At 42.1% G+C, this 19572-nt stretch overlaps 1 protein-coding gene and 1 long non-coding RNA gene across 8 annotated transcripts in view; one reads left to right on the forward strand and one right to left on the reverse strand.

Annotated features, from left to right (window-relative positions):
- The window catches only part of LOC108151473, a 61228-nt gene that overhangs the window by 10898 nt on the left and 30758 nt on the right, over positions 1-19572 (reverse strand). For 3 of the 6 annotated variants that reach the window (XM_017280102.2, XM_017280103.2, XM_017280101.2), the window contains exons 2-8: positions 13011-13135; positions 11120-11541; positions 4905-5489; positions 2907-3327; positions 2528-2684; positions 2208-2455; positions 1113-1296 (exon numbers count right to left, since the gene is read on the reverse strand). In XM_017280102.2, coding sequence (XP_017135591.1) covers positions 1113-1296; positions 2208-2455; positions 2528-2684; positions 2907-3327; positions 4905-5489; positions 11120-11541; positions 13011-13135 — 2142 coding nt within the window. The remainder of the gene's footprint in view (positions 1-1112; positions 1297-2207; positions 2456-2527; positions 2685-2906; positions 3328-4904; positions 5490-11119; positions 11542-13010; positions 13136-19572) is intronic. The other 3 variants (XM_017280105.2, XM_017280104.2, XM_033388014.1) reach the window with 1 other exon arrangement.
- On the forward strand, positions 9456-10636 carry LOC117186773. 2 transcript variants are annotated; one of them, XR_004471685.1, is made up of 4 exons: positions 9456-9618; positions 9710-10116; positions 10185-10280; positions 10342-10636. It is a non-coding gene; the product is annotated as an uncharacterized LOC117186773 (long non-coding RNA). The 2 variants fall into 2 exon arrangements; XR_004471684.1 differs by having other exon boundaries at positions 9710-10280.

The raw sequence follows: 19572 nt of genomic DNA on the forward strand, positions 1-19572 counted from the left end.
ATCAAAAGTCAACTATTTGCTGTATTCATACACGAAAGCTACCCTCGGGCTGTACTTAGTTTCTCTAACAAGTTCTTATTGCTTTTGATACGTGGATGAAAATCAAGGACCTCTTCCCTCAAATACTCTCAACATTTCTGTTCTCACCTTCGAGTCGGTCGTGAAGCGATTGGGAATCAAAGAAGCAAAAGAAATACTGCTGTTTTCTTTCATTTGTAGTAACTTTGTGGCTTGTGGGATCCACGAAACTTCCTCATTAAGGTCAAGAGTATGTGTTCACATTTTTCTTCGGTTCGGCTGCCTGTACGCGATACTGTACATACATACATACATACATACTGCGACTAGGTAGGTGCTAATTGTTAAATATGTATGTTTAATAATACGTTTGGGTTATTTTGCCTAGCCGCAACCGAAAGGGTGGGTGAGGACGCTCAATAAAATGCAGACAGAGGGTGACGGAGATAGGGAGATGTGGGGAAAGATAGAGAGAGAGATAGAGAGAGATAGAGAGAGAGAGAGAGCGAGAGAGAAAGGAGAGAGGAGAGAGGGAAAATAAGAACAGAATAACGCATGAAGATATAAGACTGTTTTATCGATCGTTTATCGAATTATGTTTTCCCCGGTTTATTTACTTTCTACGGAATTTTCCTAATTTATCTAATATATATACATATATATATGTATGCGTGAGAAAGCAGCCTGGAGTTCTGGAGGCTTTGGAAGTGATGTAGAAAAAGAAATACTTTTCAAACAAAACGGGTGCTTTTCGTTGTTCCATGGAATTTTCTTTAGGTATGCAAAATTCGAGCTGGTATATCAGAGGTAAACTACATACATACATATGTATACGATACGGTATACGTATGTCTGTACTTGCACCAGGATCTGCCTAGGACTGGCGGCTACCTCACAGTGTATTAGTTTTGTTGTGTCTGCCCTGGAATGAGCTGTGTGTGTGGTGTCATGTACGATTCGCGCCGATTAAATCGCACGCTGCTACCCGTCGCCCGGGGTGGACCCTGGGAGTCGGGCAGCACCGACTGCAGCCTCGGTGGCTGGCAGTCGGGGGTGGGGAAGGGCTAAGCACTACTTAGTCAACAAATAGATACCTTGGTCGTGAATTGTGCTACTTAACGTGCTAGCAGCAGCTAGAGTCGAAAACTGGCCCTTCGGCGTGTAGGTGAAGGTGTGCGGCTCGCTCTTCTTGCCGCTCGAGATGATCGAGACCTGGACGCTGACCGGCTTGATCACGTTCTCGTGCAGATACGGTGGCACTGTGCATATCAGATGCGTCTGGAGAGAGAAATAAAAGGGGGAGTTAATTTCGTTCTGTCACACAAACCCACGCATCTACAGTGCCCCCAGAAAGACACAATAGATCTGATGCTTGTATCTGACATGTGCATAAACACACACATATACTAAAAACAACATACTAAAAAAAACCGTTTGGTAACTAGTTTTTGTAACCTCTGCCATGTACTCCAAAGGACTACCATCCTCCTTTCGTTCAAATTTCGATTTACAATGCCCCAATTCCGCTTAGTTGGGCAAAGCTCTGGATAATATGGTGGCGTGGATAGTGTGCAGAGCCCAGATCTGGCAAAAATATTCTAGATACTTTGCATTTTTCAGCAAATTGATATGGGACATTTTTCAAACAGGCCCCAGGTTAAAGAGGCCTGCCATATCAGCTCTTTCTCTTGTAGAAAACTGAGGTCCGGCAAAAGTTGTCGAGTCCCATTTAACATGAGTATCGTCGCGCATCACAATGCATTCAAGTGCATCATTATCATCATCATCCTTGGATCATAGAAACACTCGTTTCCGTTTTGTTCTCCACTTCTGCAACGTCGTTGGTAAATGAGCTGAATTTCCTAAGGTTTCCAGCGGTACATCGGTACAGGGCATGATCGAATGATCGCACTGCGAGTAACCAATATCCAATTCCATAACTATAAAGCTCAGTCCATTACAGATAAATAGGCTTTCTATCTAGTCCAGTCAGTGGGTGAACTTCACGCTAATTAATTTGTCAAGAAGAGTCGATATTTCTAGGACTAACAGTAGAAACAGTTGACAGTAGGTAGTCCTATTGTCTTTCCGAGTGGAGATGTATGTGGTTGTGCCCCAATCCCATGAAAAAAGCTCTGCCAAGCAATATCTGTCCCATTCTCGTCAGGGACCCGGAACCCGGAACCCACCTGGTGCAAATATTCCTTGTCGGGCATCACGCTCTGTTCCCAGAGAGCGGCGGTGCCGCCAATCAGCTGCTGGCGCACAGCGATCTCGGTGGCTGGATCGTCGCCGTTGACACTGTCGTAGGTCTCCTGGAACACCACGTGGGTGTCCTTCAGGAAGTTCTTGCCGATGATGAAGAGCTCGAGGCCGCCATCGACGGGGCACGAATTGAGCGACTTCTTGCATATTTCCGGCACGCCTGGGGGTTGAGCTGGGGCAGGCATCAGACGAAACCAATTAGTAAAATAGTACGGGGTACGAAGGGGTATCTAAGTGGACTTACTGCAGATGATGGGGTTGGAGCAGACCTGGAGGGTCTCGGTGGTGCCATCTTCGCGGGTCAGCTGAGTGCGGAACACCATCCGACAGCGAGTCGATTTCTTCTTGTTCTTCTGCGCCAAGTGCTCGGGAAAGCGGTGCTCCACGTCGACATTGCGTTCCTGTAAAGCGACAACAGTAAAGAAATTCAAAATTAAATCAGGAAAACTGCGTGTGCCGCACTGATTGTACCTATGACATTAGCTTGCATGATCCTGGATGATCCCGGACACATCCGGGAGTTCCAGGTATATGTACATATGTACATATGTGTATGTGTATGTGTATGTGTATGTGTATGTGTATGTGTATGTGTATGTGTGCTTAGCCCATCCCCAACTCACCTTCAATATGCCGACGCAATCACAGGTGATGGTCATGTCCGTCTCTGGCTTGAAATCGATCTCGATGACCATGGTACCGTCGACCTTCTTCTCGTTGCACTGCGTCGAGTTTTTGCCAGCCACCTTGCAAGCCTGATAGAACATGTGTGGCGCCACCCGGCCAATGTCCGTGCCAATAAAGACCTGCAGCACGGCGCCCTTGTCATAGCCCGTCAGCCGGACAATGGGGAACCCGTTGCCGCTGCGGTCCTTCACCGCCCCGCGACTGCCCTCGGTCTGGTAACGGGCCCGGTGCTGCTGCTCCGGCTGCGAGACGATCTCCAGTTGCACGTGGCCGTCGTTCGAGCTGGCGACGCTGTTCAGAGGGGTGGCGGGCTGCCGCTTGTTGGCCACCCTGGTGACAGTCCGGGCCGAAATGAACCTGAGGAGTCGAACGGGAATAGACAGACCAGAGGACATGAAGTACGTGATGCAAAAAGGAACATGCAGTCTAAGTTTTCTTGAGTTTTTTGCATTCCATTCCATTTCATTCCACTCATTCCATTTCGAAGGGAACTTTTCCATTCGTAAAGATCAAATGTGTGTGGCATTCTCCGTTCTTTGTGCTTGCGTTTATTTGTCTAACGATCGTTAAATATGTGTATTTTTTACTTGAACTTTGCCCAGCTCCCACACATATGTAGTATGCATGATGGAGCATTTTTGATGAATGTTTTACGGCCGAGATATGTAAGATGGGAATGAATGGAGTACAATTCATGTATACGCGAAAATGCGAAAATGATATACGGTACTCACACACACACACACACACACACACACACACGCACATTCGTAAAGCCAAAAACATAAAAAGCCAAAAAAGAATTTTTCGATATTCGAAATTTCATTGCAGCTTTTTTCGTTTTTCTTCGCTTTTTGTTTATATAAATCTTTGTGTTTGTTCAGTTTTTATTCGTTTTCTTATTTTTAATCGTTTACCTTTTACAATTGTTCAAAAAATTTTGTTTAACACACACGCAAACAGAGAGAGTGAGAGAAGGAGAGATAGAGAGAGAGAGAGAGAGAGAGAGAGAGAGATAGAGAGAGAGAAACGAACATACAGGAATTATGCAGGGGACACATTTACCTAGAAGCCCGATACATTTTTCAGAGTATCTTCAAGGAACGCTACGAATTTTGGTATCGATATTTTTTCTAAACATATATTCATATTCGCGGAGTATTTTAAGGAGGTCCATCCATATGATCTTCAGAAATAAACGAACCAAGTTTACTTTTGAAATATATTTAGGCATGGGGGATTTTAGCTGCAGATTTTGGATTGCTTGTTGCTGAAACAGAGATCGGGCAGCGTGGTTAAACGACGCAGAAATTTGAGTGTCTCCAGGAATGAAAACTAAGAAACAAAAGCCAATCGGGGAGAAAATCATCGAAAACTTAAACTCAACTTTTTAGTTTTTGGATCAATTTTCGGAAGACAGATACAGACACAAATATATGCCAGTGGAAAACATACAAATCGCCCGGCACAGCATGAACAGGCTTTTGACAAATTATTTTAAAAAATTTCCAGTTTCCGACTGGAGTTCTTATTTTGGTACTGAGCGTTAGGGAGATTTTGATTGAGCTGCATTACGTTCCGAATGCTTCTAAGGAACAGACTTGTACGAGCATAGCATAGACTTTATTTAAATATGTTTAAATGAGTTCCAAAACAATTGAAGGACAATTTTATAAAATTAAGAAGAGGAAATATTTGTAAACGTTAAATACTTTTAGTGTGTGTGTTTCTTTAATGATACGATTTCGAGGTTTCCATTCATAAACCTAGTTCCAAAAATTATATGAAAAAACAGGGTATTAACGGGGGTGTTCGCCGTTGCATTTTTGCAATTTTGAAAATTTCTTTCTTGTAGATTTCGATATTGTTGGTGGAACCTATTTTGGGTTTGGTTTTTCTGCTTTGGATGGGTCTGTAAAGAAAACTCCGCTTACTTTGTCTCATGGCCGTTGCGAGGCAGCACACTAGTCATGGCAGGCGGAGGCCGTGCGGCCGCCACAGGCGCCACAAGAACCGCCTCCTCAGACGAAGAAGCAATTGCCGCGTTGGCTATCTTGCGTATGAACTCGTCTTCGCTGCAGGCGTCATCGTTGTCCAGCTCCAGCTGGTTGTACTCAAGCTTCTTGCGCTTGATGTGCTTGTCCCCGCTCCGGGGCAGGTTTCGCTGATGGTGCTGCTGCTGCTGTTGTTGTTGCACGACCATTTCAGGATACTGAAAGTGCTGCTGCAGTAGCTGCTGCTGTTGCTGCGGAAGGGGCTGCTGATTCTGGACGTTAAAGGCTGTCACGGCTGCTGCCACAGCTGCCTCGGTGGCCTGGAAGACGCCACCAAAGGGCTCCGAGCTGTTGCGAGGGGTGCTGCTGCTGTGATTGACGAAGCCTGTGTCCTCAGAGGTTGGCGTCGCCGAGCAGGACAGGGAGGTGGAGGCGGTCGATCCCTCCGAGTTGGAGTTGGAGTTGGAGTTGGTCAGATCCAAGTCATCCAGAAAGGCGCTCAGCATTTTCTTGGTGTGCCGCGATCTATACATACACATATACATATACATATTTACATTTACATATATAGTTTCTCAGCAACACACACACACCCATTGAGAGCGTACATTATTTCATTTCATTTCATTTCATTTTATCGATTTCGATTCAAGTTTCTCCACATACACACATATGAAATTCTCGTAATTGCATCTGTGTATGCCTTAAGATATAGAAGTACACCCTTACGTACATACGTAAATATGTACATACATATATCATTCTAAAGTCGATCAGAGATTGCACAACAAATCGAATCTGACATCGGCATCGGCGATCAATGTCCGGATGCATATAAAATGAACGAACTCAATTTGAAGGAAACTTAACTGAATCTGTCTGATCGGAGCCAGTGAACGGCCGACAACCGTCAACCGTCAGCCGTCAATCGACAACCGTCAAGAGTGCACAATATTCTGCTGAAACAAAAATGCAGGGCTCTTAAACGACGACTCTCTGATGTCCAATTGCAAGTGGACTAGTTCTTGCGCCTACGAAAAACAGATAAAAAGTGTGTGCACTGGCGTCAAGCACGGCAAATTGATGAACAATACAGCCAATTGAATGAGGTGTGTACACTGTACCAGTACATCCCCATCTCTCTCTTCCCACCAACAAAGCACCATCCGTCGTATATCCCTCACTCCGCCAGGGGTCGCCACACTGCATGATGAAGAGAAAGAGATATGGAGAGAGAGTGTGTACATTGTACATTCTACATTGTACCATGTAAATGTACCACGTACAGTCATTGCCATCAAAATAGTACAAATAACACAAACGGCAATTTCTTTTTCGTATTCGTATACGTGATGTTTACGCCCTAAGGCCATGCTTCCAAATTAACCTTAGTTTCATCTGACCACAACACATTTTTCCAATTGGGGCGCGATAAATATGGACCTTCGCGAAATTGGCTCGTACCATTCGAGCTATGTGTATGTGAAACGGTCTTTGAAAAACGGTTGAAAACATGCCTATGTTGTTGCGATGTTTTTAGAGTGAACATTTCAGTATTGTGGCATTATCAGACCTTGTTTTGCCTTAATTTTTTCGATTTAGGATGTGTTTTCTCAACGACTCATTCTGAGACGGATGACAAAAACGAACACAACGGGATCCGCAGGAATAGTTATCTTGTATCTTCTTTTGTCTTAAGTTTATGAAATGGACTTTGTATGTATAGTGGTACTATAATTCGATTTCAGCCATTTTTAAACTAGATAAGAAAACAATTTGTGAGCGTTTCTATAGTTTGTTTTGAGGCTTTGAAATTTACAAAAATATATTTTTCAGTCTTATTGTTTTGTTATATTTTGATAAATTACTGTAACAAAATAATGAAACCTAAAAAAACAATAAAAATAAAATATGCCGTTTCTATTATTTTTTCCATGACTGTATGTAGAGGAGAAAAGAAAAGCCTTAACTTTGGAATTCAGTGAATATCGATCCGCCTAAGTTCCGAATATTAAATTTGGTTTAGAGAAGCAGGGAGAAGCAAAAGAGAACATTGTACTGGTGCCGCCCACTGTCATACAGTGGAACACTCTCGCATGCACTGGGCATGGGACCCTGCCGGCCCCTGCTTTAAATAAAACGAAGACACTGGAATGGCGAAGAAGCTATTTCTGCAAGTACGGGGCACCATCTACAGGTGGAGAGCTCTCCTTGAGTACATGAATAGGATGAATAGATAGGATCTAGTAGATAGGATCCCTAAATGTGTCTAAGGAGCGTCTTAGGAGTCTAACCACAAAACCCTGTTGCTCTAACTCTTATGCATAGTATCTGAGAAGCGGACAACCAAACAGACATGGCTATATCGATATGCAGGTGAGTGTACCTTTTGTGATCGGCAACGTTTCTCCAATCGAATATTCCCCCGTACTCGCAACATAATTCACGTCAGTCGCAGATACTTCGATCAGTTCCAGTTCCCAAATCGGGTGCACCCGAGGGCAGCGCGAGCACTGGGCAACAAAATTGAACTTTTTACGCTTTTTATTTACGCTTCGAGCCAACCGACTTTTTCAGATAGATTTGGGGCTTTTTTACTTCAAAAACAAGCCCTCTTGTCGATCAGTCAACAATCCCAATCCAAAGAAAACAACCAAAAGTCATTGCCCAAGGCAATGCCCAACGAATGTTTTGTGCCGCAGGGAGAAAGAGATGTTTTCATGGAACTGGCCAAATGTATGCGAATTAAATTAAGCGCCAAAGAATGTGCAAATCAATCGGATAAACAAACGAATGCAGGCAGTTCCCGTCCATCGTACCGAAGCTTTTAGTACTCTAGAGTCTGGGCACCCGCTGCTTTCGCGTTGAATGGTTCCAGTTCCCAGCTTCCAGTTCCCAGTTCCCAGTAAGTTGTAACGGAACCCTTTTGACGAAATACGATTTACTTCCTTCCAAGAGAGGTGATCTGTAATCTGTACATGGTCCGTGCTGGCCAGTTACTTCACATGATGTGAAATTATGTGAAGCTAATCAAAGTCAAGAACTGGTTCAGGTATCGATTACTCACTGGATTGCATGGGAACTGTAAACTGTTCGTCTAATTAAGAAGCCTCCGGCCGAGCACTCTGCTCTGCCGATTGTCCCTGCAATGCTTTGAGCTCATGCAAAGCCAAGGAAGCCGACACAAGTGCCAAAAACAGCTGTGCTTTTGCATTGAAATGCTCAACAGCTAGGGAAAACCGCTCCTATCTCCCTCTCTCGACTGTACGCAGTTGCAGATTCCAAACTGCAATTTGCAATTGGAGGAGAGTTCATACAACTGATAAGCTGATAAGATAATAAGGCAATTACACAGACAGGCATGCAATTACAGCAGCTACAAAAAAACAAAACCGAGACACTAAGTAAACACACACTCTGGAAACCAGCCGAATATCATATAGAAAACAGCATTAAGTTGAAGTCTAAATCCGATCCGATCTGAGTCGAATCAAACGGAAAACACATTCACCATGACCTACAAAAACCTGGGGGGAAAGACCTGTCCAAGTGCAGGTCCAAATTGGAGGAGACCTTGACGCTACGCGGCAGATGCCTCGAGACAATATTTGATCGTGTCATCTATGGGAAGCAGAGGACTCCTGCCTCTGGTGCACAAGCCGGAAGAGTGTACCGATTTTCCTTGAACCAAAACTAACTCTGTTTACTATTCTAGAAATTTAGAAACCAAGAAATCTAGAAATACATAAGTAAATATGTTTTTCAATCAAAGATTCGATCCTATATGGCTGGAAAAATGTAAAAGAATGGATACCCAACCCCACTACACTACCCAATGGAATGGGAATGGGAATGGGCTATGAAAATGTTTAAAGTGGTACAGAATTGTTCTTCGCTCTCTTGCTCTCTCTCTTCATCGTGCAGTGTAGCGACCCCTGGCGGAGTGAGGGAGATGTATCAGAGGGATGGCACGTCGGTGCCGTCGGGAACAGAGAAATAGCAAGATGTTACAATTAAGCTACAGCAATCGTAAGATTACACAAACAGAAAGTGAGTAGCGGGTATTGTGGTGTCGAGGTACATATGCCTCGGCTCCTAATGTCATCACTGGTTTTTTGTTCCATTTGTTTGGGTTTAAGACTGACATTTAATGCTTTCAGCGTTCATTCTGATATCGAGCTCTATCGAATTCTCTCTGCAGCTTGTGAACAAGAACAGCAGACAAGGAAAGGGAAGGGTTATATCGGACTAAGTTCACTTAGTTTAGCACAAGATTTAAGAATTTGAAAGCAAGGATGAAAGAAGGATGTGGACGAGAACCTCGTCCACGTAGTAGAAATGGACACATTTGGAGTATCGTCTAGGCAATGGAAAAAGTCTATATAGGGGGTATCACTGGATACTTTGAATTGAACTAACTGACTGACTGACTGGATTAGTTGAGCACAACAGTGTGCACATCTAATAGCCAATAGCAGGCCGTGTGGAAAAATCCTAAACGATGCTAGAGGGGCAAGAAACTAGTCTCCAGATGCTACTTCTCAGATTAATCTAATGCTTTGAGCTTGCTAGCCAACGTTTACATGAACAGTTTGCTAATTGGAAGGAAAAATTGGATGCATAATTCAATTTGCTCATATGACAGCTGGAAAAGGTCAGAAACAGCTGATGCACGTAAATACGATTATCATAGTTTCAACAGTTTTCTTTACTTCTTGGCCCTTGGCTTTCTCTGATTCACCCAGGAGGATCCCTCTCGCACCGCAAATCCAGTCAAGAAACGGAAATTGGCAAAATTTTGGAAGCAAACTTGATTGTGACATCACAGGAGTCCGGACACACAATTTGGTTGCTCTAGCTCTTATAGTCTCTGAGATCTAGGCGCTCACTTCCACTTCCACTTCCAAATCTATAACGTATACCCCTATACTCTTTGAGTACCGAGTATGAAAACATGTCCTATAGTCATTGAACGCACACTGATGTGTACTTACATGGTATACATGGTGCTAGAATTCCAATTCGATTCGACTCGACTCGACTTTATTATATTATGCCTTTTATGTTGCGACAGATCGCAGACTCAAAAGATCTGGCATGCTTTGAGGGCAAAACTGTACTGAGGGAAGCGCGACTTTCTAGCGACCATGAGGTGAACATTCGGAGAATCTGGCGAAACAATATACGTACTTCATTAATAAGCCTGGATACCCTCTGCAGCCCCCTTCCCATCTGGCTTTTCCTTCCGCACGATAAGTTGGTAGGCCATTGGAGCCGTAGAACAAACACATTTGCTCAGGTTTCCTTCTATACACGGTAAGTGGTCGTGGATCACACGAGTGTGTTCGTTTTGTTCAAAGGTATTATACAAAAACAGGCCCTCAACTGCATACAGTATATACACGAATACGAGCGTGTACATGGTATTTATGAGAATGCAAATACAAAATACACGCAGGAGTGTGGACATAATCATCTTGATCCGTCTCCCTATCTACGAGCCGGAGCTAGTCAAGCTGGTCAAGTTTTCGCCACGCCGCCTTTTGCGCTGCAAAATTGAGAAGCAACTCCGATTCGGTATTATCAAATAACCATTATTTACTAATTGTAACTAGTAATTACTAATCCTAATCTAAATTCGTCAATCGGATAAAAATCAAAGAATTAATAAAGCGTTTCAAACGAGTTTCCTCTGGGATTGTGTCTCATTGTAAGTGGATCCACTAAGTCCTTCCTTAGTCGAAATTAATCTGGATTAATTCCTATTGTAGTTATTTCTTTAGATGTGGGTTTAAGTTCGGTATGTACAATATGTACCAGGAGCATTTCGTAATTTCTGTGTTGTATGTAAGGTTTTAATTTGTTTTCGTGTGTGTGTGTGTGCGTTATGGTTGTGTGTGTGTGTGTATGTGTGTGTGTGTGTGTTATGTGAACTTATGTGAATTCATTCACTCCAATCGAAATCATGCGTCAAACACAACAAAATGAAGTCATGAGCTGGCAATTATTTCGAACTTTTTTTGCGGATGCACCAATGGAGGAATAGGGAATGGGAGATAGAAACAGGGAGTGGGGGAGGTAGAGAAAGAGAAAGAGAGAGAAAGAACGAGGAGAGAAAGAGAGAGAGAGTGGGAGAGTGGGAGATCACGACTCACCTTGATACAGGTATCGCCCGAATTAAATGCTGCTGCGGTAAATGTTGCTGTTGGTGTTGTTGTTGCTGCTGTTGGTGTTGCTGCTGCTGTTGCTGCTGTTGGTGGTGCTGGTGCTGCTGCTGCTGCTGCTGTTGGTGGTGCTGCTGCAACGTGTTACTTGCCACTGCAGCTGCAGCCGCCGCCGCCGCTGCAGCCACCGTATTCGTCAGGGAGCTGTTCACCAGCAGATTCGTGCGCTGGACTGCCCCCATGCCGATGCCGCCTCCATTCGAGCTGCCTGTATCGGCTACTCCTGGCCCCGATGAGGATCGCAGCTCCGTGTGCTGGTCGAAGCCCAGCCCACTGTCGTTGGAGTTGTCGCAAGGCGGCAGATGCGGTCGCTGTGGTATTCGCTTTCCGGGAACTATCTTGCCAGGACCCGCCTGCAAAGCAACAAAAGATAGAGAGACAATCAACCCGAGGGATCCTTCGCAGATTGGTTAAAGCTCCTCCTTTCTGTATCTGTTCCAAACACATAATATATACTCTGTACTACAAACTATATCTGTCTTAAAGGAGAGTCCACAAGACAGACAGACAGACAGCCTCCATATCACAGAGCATCGTTTCAACGATATACCCCACGGTGGACTCACAGCCTAAATGAACCAAAGCACTTCTCACACCTAAAAGTGTTCTAGCTTCCTAGCTTAAAACATACCATTGAAAACGAAATGTAAGACACGATTTCAGCCATCAGACAGGCTCCGATTTTCACTTACTTTTGCGTTTTAAGGTCCCGTTTTGAGGTGCTCCAGTTTTGAGCTGAAACAGCTGACCTGCTTCGTAGACCTTTGTAAATACACAGCGTATTAAAAATGCATTCAGCTTTCAAATCCTTTTTTTTTTTCAAGCAAAACGACGGCAGAAAAGGTGCGATTTGGAAGAAGGTCAAGACATCTTAGATGCAACACCCGTGTGTGTAACATGTCTGACGAACTGTGAGTAACAACATGCAAATACAAAACTAAATAGCCAATTGTCCAAAGACTAATTTTTTGCACTTGCATTTTGAATTAAATGTGGCGCGGAAAACAGCTGTTCTGCTATGCGCACAATTTAGTCAATTTTGTAAGCAATGGTGTCAAATTTATGTCAATGCATCAATTGGTTCGTTTTCTTTTTTATTTCGGCAGGGAAATTGTTTCCGTTTTAAAAACGGAAAAATCTTGCGTTTCGTAAAAACGGGAGCACCAATTTTTGCGTTTTTGTGAAAGTGAAAGCCGGAGCCTGCCTGTATATATATATATTTCAAATCAATTTTGAAAATAAAAAAACATGCCTTTTTCTGTTTTTCCGTTTTACTTTTAAAATGCAAATTTTTATTTTGTATGCCCCCTCTCATAAACCCCTTTTTAGAATGTTTTGCAACGATTCGACCAATTTTCCTGATTTTCCTGGACTGATTTGCTCCCCCATCTTCTGTCAGTGTTAGTTTAGTTTGAGTCAACTAAAAATTCTCAGTGACTTTTAAGGTCAGGAGGAACTATTAGCTTGGCCAGTACATAACATTCCCTTGTTCATGTTCCTTCAAAAAAAAAAAAAAAACCAATCACAACACCAGCGGCTGATATAAGCGCGCAAACATTTGCATGTCCTCCCCCATGAATAGCTGGATCTTCATTTCATGTCATGAGCAAGCATCAGGTCCAATTAATAATACCATCTGCAGGCGAAAAGCTTTTGATACCTTTCCAGATCGATCGTTTCACGTTAGCCATGATATGATATAGGGGTCTTATACAATTTTGCTTTGCTAGGCAAGAAGACACATAAAGGTACAGTCATTCAACAGACAGATAGACGGGGCATGGCTATAAATACTTTGGTTTCTTCTTCCACAGCAGCTTACCCTGGTTATGGTATGCAGCTTGCCGGGCAAGCCCTTTCCCGGCTGTCTTTTCGAGGGTATCCGAAATCCCTTGCGATGTATTCGGGCGCTCATTGTGGAGTTGGTGGACATAGTCATCCTCATGCCTATGGAAAGTGGTTAAAAGAGATATATCTGTTAATAAACAATACTTTATGTTGCATCATAAGATTAAACATAAATTACAAGCAGCAATAATAGACGTCATTAAGATTTACATATTCGAGTATAAGAACATATGTAGTACTATGATTTGGCTCCGAACCTTAAGATAAAGATGATAAAAGATTAATGTCTTTTATATCTGATTTACTATGATTTGCCTTTCCGTTTCCATGTGGACCTGCAAAGAGTCTCATTAAGCTCTATATCTCTACAAGTCTCTGTACTTTGTATATACTTTGATCATTGAAATCCGTACAATGCAAGGGTGCTCCAGAGCACTGCAGAGCGGGGGCAGAACGAGCATTGCATTGCGGGTCTGGCGTTCTGTTCTGTTCTGTTCTGTTCTTTTCCGTTCCGTTCCGATCCGAACGGATCGTTCGTGAGCTAAGTTACTGCCATGGAAACTGATAATGCTGCGGCGGCGGGGCGGTTTTGGGTGCATTGAACTTCTCCTCAGTGCAGAACCTCAGAGACTCACAGTCCGTATATAGTAGTTCAGAGCATAGAATATTGCCTTTAGTGACTGTTGTTTCTGTTTCTGTTACTGTCAGTGTTGTTGTGCTATTGCTGGAACAGCACTCATTGTTGCCGCTCACACGATCTCAATTGAAACTCAATTTCAATTTCAACTGCCTTCGCGTTCGCATTCGCTTTCTGGGACCCCAGATTCATAAGGAGTTTTATATAAAATACATACACATACACAATAATATATTTGCAAGTGTGCATATATTCACACACATATGGATGTGTATTATCACGCAGCCACACAACCACAGTAGCACCAAGAGCAAAACTGATAAAGTGCCAGGGAGCCCGGCGGCCCAGACAAACCCCATTAAACAGAAAAAACCCCACCAACACTAGCACTAACACTAACACTAACACTAACACTAACACTAACACTAACACTAACACTAACATTAATAGTCTCCAGTTGGGACACTGCACTCCCCTGGGCGATGCCTCTGCTCTTTCTCCTACCTCTCCTTCTTTAATCTACCTCCATATTTCATCATGTATTTGGAGTACGCTTCTTTATTTATTCACTCAATAAAACACGAAACAAAAAATACACAAAACACAATTGTTATATCGGTGAGCTTTTAATTAAAACGCTAATCATCGGCAAATACGATTTGATCCTTATTTAGGAATGAACAAATTCTAATTCTAATTCTAGTTTCCAGAAGAAACGAGTAGAATGACAATCTACCGTTAATATGAAAACATTTAATTTAAATAAATTTTAGTTTAAAAATATCTCTTATTTAAAATAAATATGTTTCACGTTTGGAGTAAATATATTTCCTACAAACGTAATCTATATAACGAGCGAGGAAAGTTGTGAGCCGCAGCTAGGGCCGCGACCCTACACCTATTCCCGATACTCAGTCAGTATGGCTCCCCTCCGCCAGAGGGCGCGCACTGCAAGAGGAAGAGTAGGTGTGTGTGTGTGAGAGGGAGAGAGAGAGAGAGAGAGAGAGAGAGAGAGAGAGAGAGAAAATGAGTTAGCGCATGGAAGGCGTTGTGTGGCCACTGCAAATTGATTTGTTCATTCTGGCTAAAGTAATAATCAGATCTGAGCCAGATTCGTCACTCCACTAGATATGGTCATTCTCCATAATTCTGCGTTTTTAGGGGGCGGTGCGAAATTTTGAAATACACGTCCAACAGTGTGATATCACAGGAGTACGGATACAAATTTGAGTTGCTCTAGATCTTATAGTCTCTGAGGTCTAGGCGCTCATGAAGACGGACGGACGGACAGACTATGCATACTGATCAAACAAATGCCAAGAGGCATAGTCGGAGATCAGTTCCAAGCTCGAGATATTATTCTCCATCGACGAAAAATCATTTGAGTTATCCTCATTTCTTATCCGTTGAACCACAATGTGCGCCACATCGAAACGTGGCAGGGCCCGCTGGTATACTATATGTTTTATTAAGCAATCAGATTTAATATTAGGTAATACATTTACATATGTGTAAATGTGTACATTTGAAAAAGTGTGTACTTAGAAACCGATTACTTAATTACAATTTGGGTGTGATTCTTTTTAGCCTGCCATTTTTTTCTCTAAGTACATTGATTTCTGTGACGTCAGTTGCGCCCTCAACGTTTTATGACAGCATCACCCACCCCACCCCACCCGACCCAATCCGATCCGATCCGACACAAAACGATTCAAACCGATCCGATTCGCACCCTTTCAGCCGCCTGCCTAACCTTGAGTGGAAACCAAATAAACCAATATTTGCTTTTGGGCTTTCGGAACGCGCCTACCTACCGAGCCCGAAGAAACGAGCCTCACGGGGAGGGAGGGATCGACTGCGATAAGATCTAACGGTGGGAGTGGGAGTGGGAGTGGGAGAGGGAGAGGGAGATGGAAGAGATGATAGACTGCATTGTCATGGTAGACATACTGTAAGTACAGTAAGTACTGTGAGATACAAGTCGATGGTGGAAAGATGGGTGGAAGATGTTCGAGAGATATGGCAATCTACCATCAATCCACCACTGCCATTGTCGTTTAGAGGGAGACATTTACTATTACTATCGCCACGCCACAAGGGAGATGCAAGAGTGGGGCACAGAGTCTTCGTTCAATTTCACATTCCTCCCATTCGCCGAGTAGACACTGACTATCCTGGGAGAGCGGCTGTACGATAGCTAAACACAGGTGTGGAACAGACAAAAGATACTCGTATTACGGAGCTACTTGTGGAGAGACAGTTGTTTCTGGGGTTCGGAAATCTATATTTAAGCGCAGACTCCTGCACAAAATTACATACTTGGAGGAATTAACCAAAACAGCTTGTCAATAAAGTAAAAAGAAAAAAACACAAATACGTATACGAGATACGAGAGTATTGAAACTTTCTGACCCACTTTGTCCCTCCCAGGCCCATGTAAATGTACAACACGAGTACATGCACTGGATGCACACGATGACCCAGGTCCTGGAATACTATCGGAAAGGACTGTTACCGAAATGAGTATAGGGGTTTTTAGATTTGTGGTGACAGTGGATGTTTGTAACACCCAGAAGAAGGCGTTTCCGAAGCCATAAAGTGTATACATACACACTTGATCATAATAATAGGTACACACATCTACGTAAACTTTAACATAACAGAAAACGGTTTTATGCAATATATTAAACTTAAAAAAATGAGTTCTCAATTATTCCTTAAGTATCTGTTTTCAATCAAATAAACTTGATTATATTATAAGATAATGTTATAAAAGAAAATAGATCCATTTGTACTTCACAGTCAATATCATGCTGCTCAAAATAATAGGTACACTTCAAGTATTGTTATGAAAAAAGTTTGTTAACTGGTTATTATTATTTTGTTGTTGCCTAAATGGGATTTGATAGTTAATATCCGATGTATCCACCTTTATTTTTTGTCACCTTTATAATTATTTTTGGCGTACTTTTAATAAGCGTCTGGCAGGTGTCTCATACCACAATTATTGGATGCCCTCGCATAATTTTTGATTATTTGAAAATGAAAACTTAGCTAATTTTGTTTCGTAAGTCCGCCCACAAGTTTTCGATTGGATTTAAGTCGGAAAATTTAAGAAGCCACTTTAAAACGTCTATTGTTTGGTCCTCAAAAAATTTGGTCAAAAGCTTGAATGTGTGCCTTGGGTCGTTATATTACTTAAATACCCAATGAAAACTCATGTTTTCTTCAGCATAAGATAGCATAACTGTCTGCAATCTGGGTTTGTATTGCTCAGCGTCCATTCTGTTCGTTGTCAGGAAAAATGGACCTACGCCGTACCAGGATGAGCAGCCCAATATCTTTAACTGGCACCTCCATGTTTGACAAATTTTTTTTGTGAAACATGGATCAAAATTCTTTCTTTTAAGGCTTCCTACATTGCTTTCACATTCATTCCCTAATAAATTTATTTTAGTTTCGTCGCTCCATAAAAGACTTCTCCACTTTTTCTCTCCTGCGCATCCTGTGCAGTCTTTATGATCTTTAGCAAAAGTTTGCATCATGGCTAAATTTTTTTGACGCGTAAGTGGGACCTTTCTTTCTATTCTCCTTGGAAGGCTGGCTTGTTGTAGCCGTCTACGGATCGTTGGAGCACTAACTTCTAGTGCAATTTCTGATACAATAGCCTTTGACGACTTAAATGGGTCCTTATTCCTCAAAGAAAAGTATGTAGTGGTCACGTGTTATGGTTGTTTTCTGTGGCTTTCCGCGAGTTTCCTGACTAGGTTTTTATTTTTAAAGCATTTCAACAAAATTATGAAACCTTTTCATTAATTTAGCAATGGCCCGAAGAGATTGGCCTTCTTTTTTCAGACTAAGAGCCAATTGGGCTGTACAATAAGACTTTCGGCCTATTCTTGTAAAAAAAATAATAATTATTTGTTTATATTTAGACTGTAGTTAAATGAAATGGATGTTTAATTGCCAAAAAGCCAAGAATTTCCAAATTATTCACTTGATATTCAAAATTTACTGACACTGTACCTATTATTTTGATCAGCCAAAATGTGATGTCAACTCGCAATATCGCTTAAAGCTCTGTTATTCGGCGGTTTCCCTGTTTCATTTTTTTTGTCACGGAACTGCAATACATTGACAAATAAAACATACCAAAAAAAATTTTGTTTTCAACACTTAAAGTACGATAAAACTAATTATTAATGAAAAGCTTCAACGTGTACCTATTATTATGATCAAGTGTGTATATTCTTGATCAGCATCAACAGACGAGTCGATTGGTCCATGTCTGTCTGTCAGTCCATCCCAATTAGCGCCTAGACCTCAGAGACAACCCAGACTCCTGTGATATGACACTGAATCAGGTTTGTTTCCAAAATATTGTCACGCCCCTTTTCGTTCCCACAAAGAACGAACATCTGTGGGATCCACAATTTTGACGACCCCTTCAGTGTGCGTGTCGTGGCGGAAGAAAGCGAATTAAAACTATTGGTGTTGGTGTGAGAATAGAAACACAGAAACAGAAGTAAACAGAAATCGAATATATTAAAAATATTCGAACGGTTCGACCGATGCTTATAAAATCTTCGTTTGGCAAAAATCAATTCGTTTTTTGGCGAACTGCGCTACCAAACGACATATAAAATATATTGTGTAAATTTCATAAATCATAAGCTCACATGTACATACATATACTGACTGAGCACCGGGTATAAAGTAGAGCAGCGGCAAAGGCCGCGGCTCACAATGTTTTCTGTTTTTTGCGTTTGGTTGTTTTTCTTCTGTCGCGACTGCCGCGTAATCTTATCGCCTTGGACAAACCTGGCAACTGGCGAAAACTGGCGTTAACGAAACCAAACCTAGCGCTGGGGAGAACTTGAATCACCAGCGACAACTGGGCGCCGCCTCTTTGGTAATTGACGCGCTCCATTTCTAGATCTGCGTGCGTTATATATCGATACGAAATGTTTATTGCATGTTATCACAGTGGCGAAATTTGATCAAAAATCATTTTTAAAGCGGTTCGTTAATGCAGACGATATGCGAGCAGGCATGGCAGCCAATGTCTATCCAATCAGGCTGTCATCAGATGGAGGCAATTACTTTAGCATTTATTCTACAAATATATGTATGTATCTGCAAGTGTATCTGACAATAGTGCAAAGAGAGAAACAGATCGCTACAATTTAAATTGCCTCAACAGGGGGCCTCAACATAAGGCCGCGACGGTTCTCACTTAACTTGATCTTATTTAGCCGAACCTCCTTAATTACCATAATCTTTTTATCAGCATGTATTACTAGATAAGAAGCCTTTATGGGCTGGTACCTTGCTTAAGATCCCTCTCTAATCCGCTCACGTCCGATCGCCTCTATGGCCTCTCTGATATATGTATGTATGTATAAGCACATGTTTTGGTATATACATATATACATACATACATACATACATACATACATATGTATGTGTGTACACTCCCAGACACTTGAATACGACACACTGAAAATGAACACTCAAGGCCCAAATATTTCCGGTACAATCCAAAGAAAACGGTGAACTTGCATTTTCATCAAACCTTTATTCAATTTATCATAAATTTCAAATAAAAAATAAAAAATAAGAGCAAATTTCATTATAGGAGATAAAGAAAGAAAATGTAAAAAAATGCGACACTTGAATACGACACTAACATTGTAAAATATTTTTTATTGGCTGTGGTCGAAAACTTAAAATACTTTGGAGTACTTTGGCAATATTCATATGGCGTGGAGTATAGACTGCTGCTAAACAGAATTTTCAAAGGAAAGAAATTGAATTTTGAAGGGTCATAAGGGTTTCTTTTGTATATTTCTGAGGATTCAAGGAAGCAAAGGAAGTGAGGTGTAAAGAGGAATTACAA

The sequence above is a fragment of the Drosophila miranda genome, chromosome XR, assembly GCF_003369915.1.
Source record: "Drosophila miranda strain MSH22 chromosome XR, D.miranda_PacBio2.1, whole genome shotgun sequence".
NCBI classification, from domain to species: Eukaryota; Metazoa; Arthropoda; class Insecta; order Diptera; family Drosophilidae; genus Drosophila; species Drosophila miranda.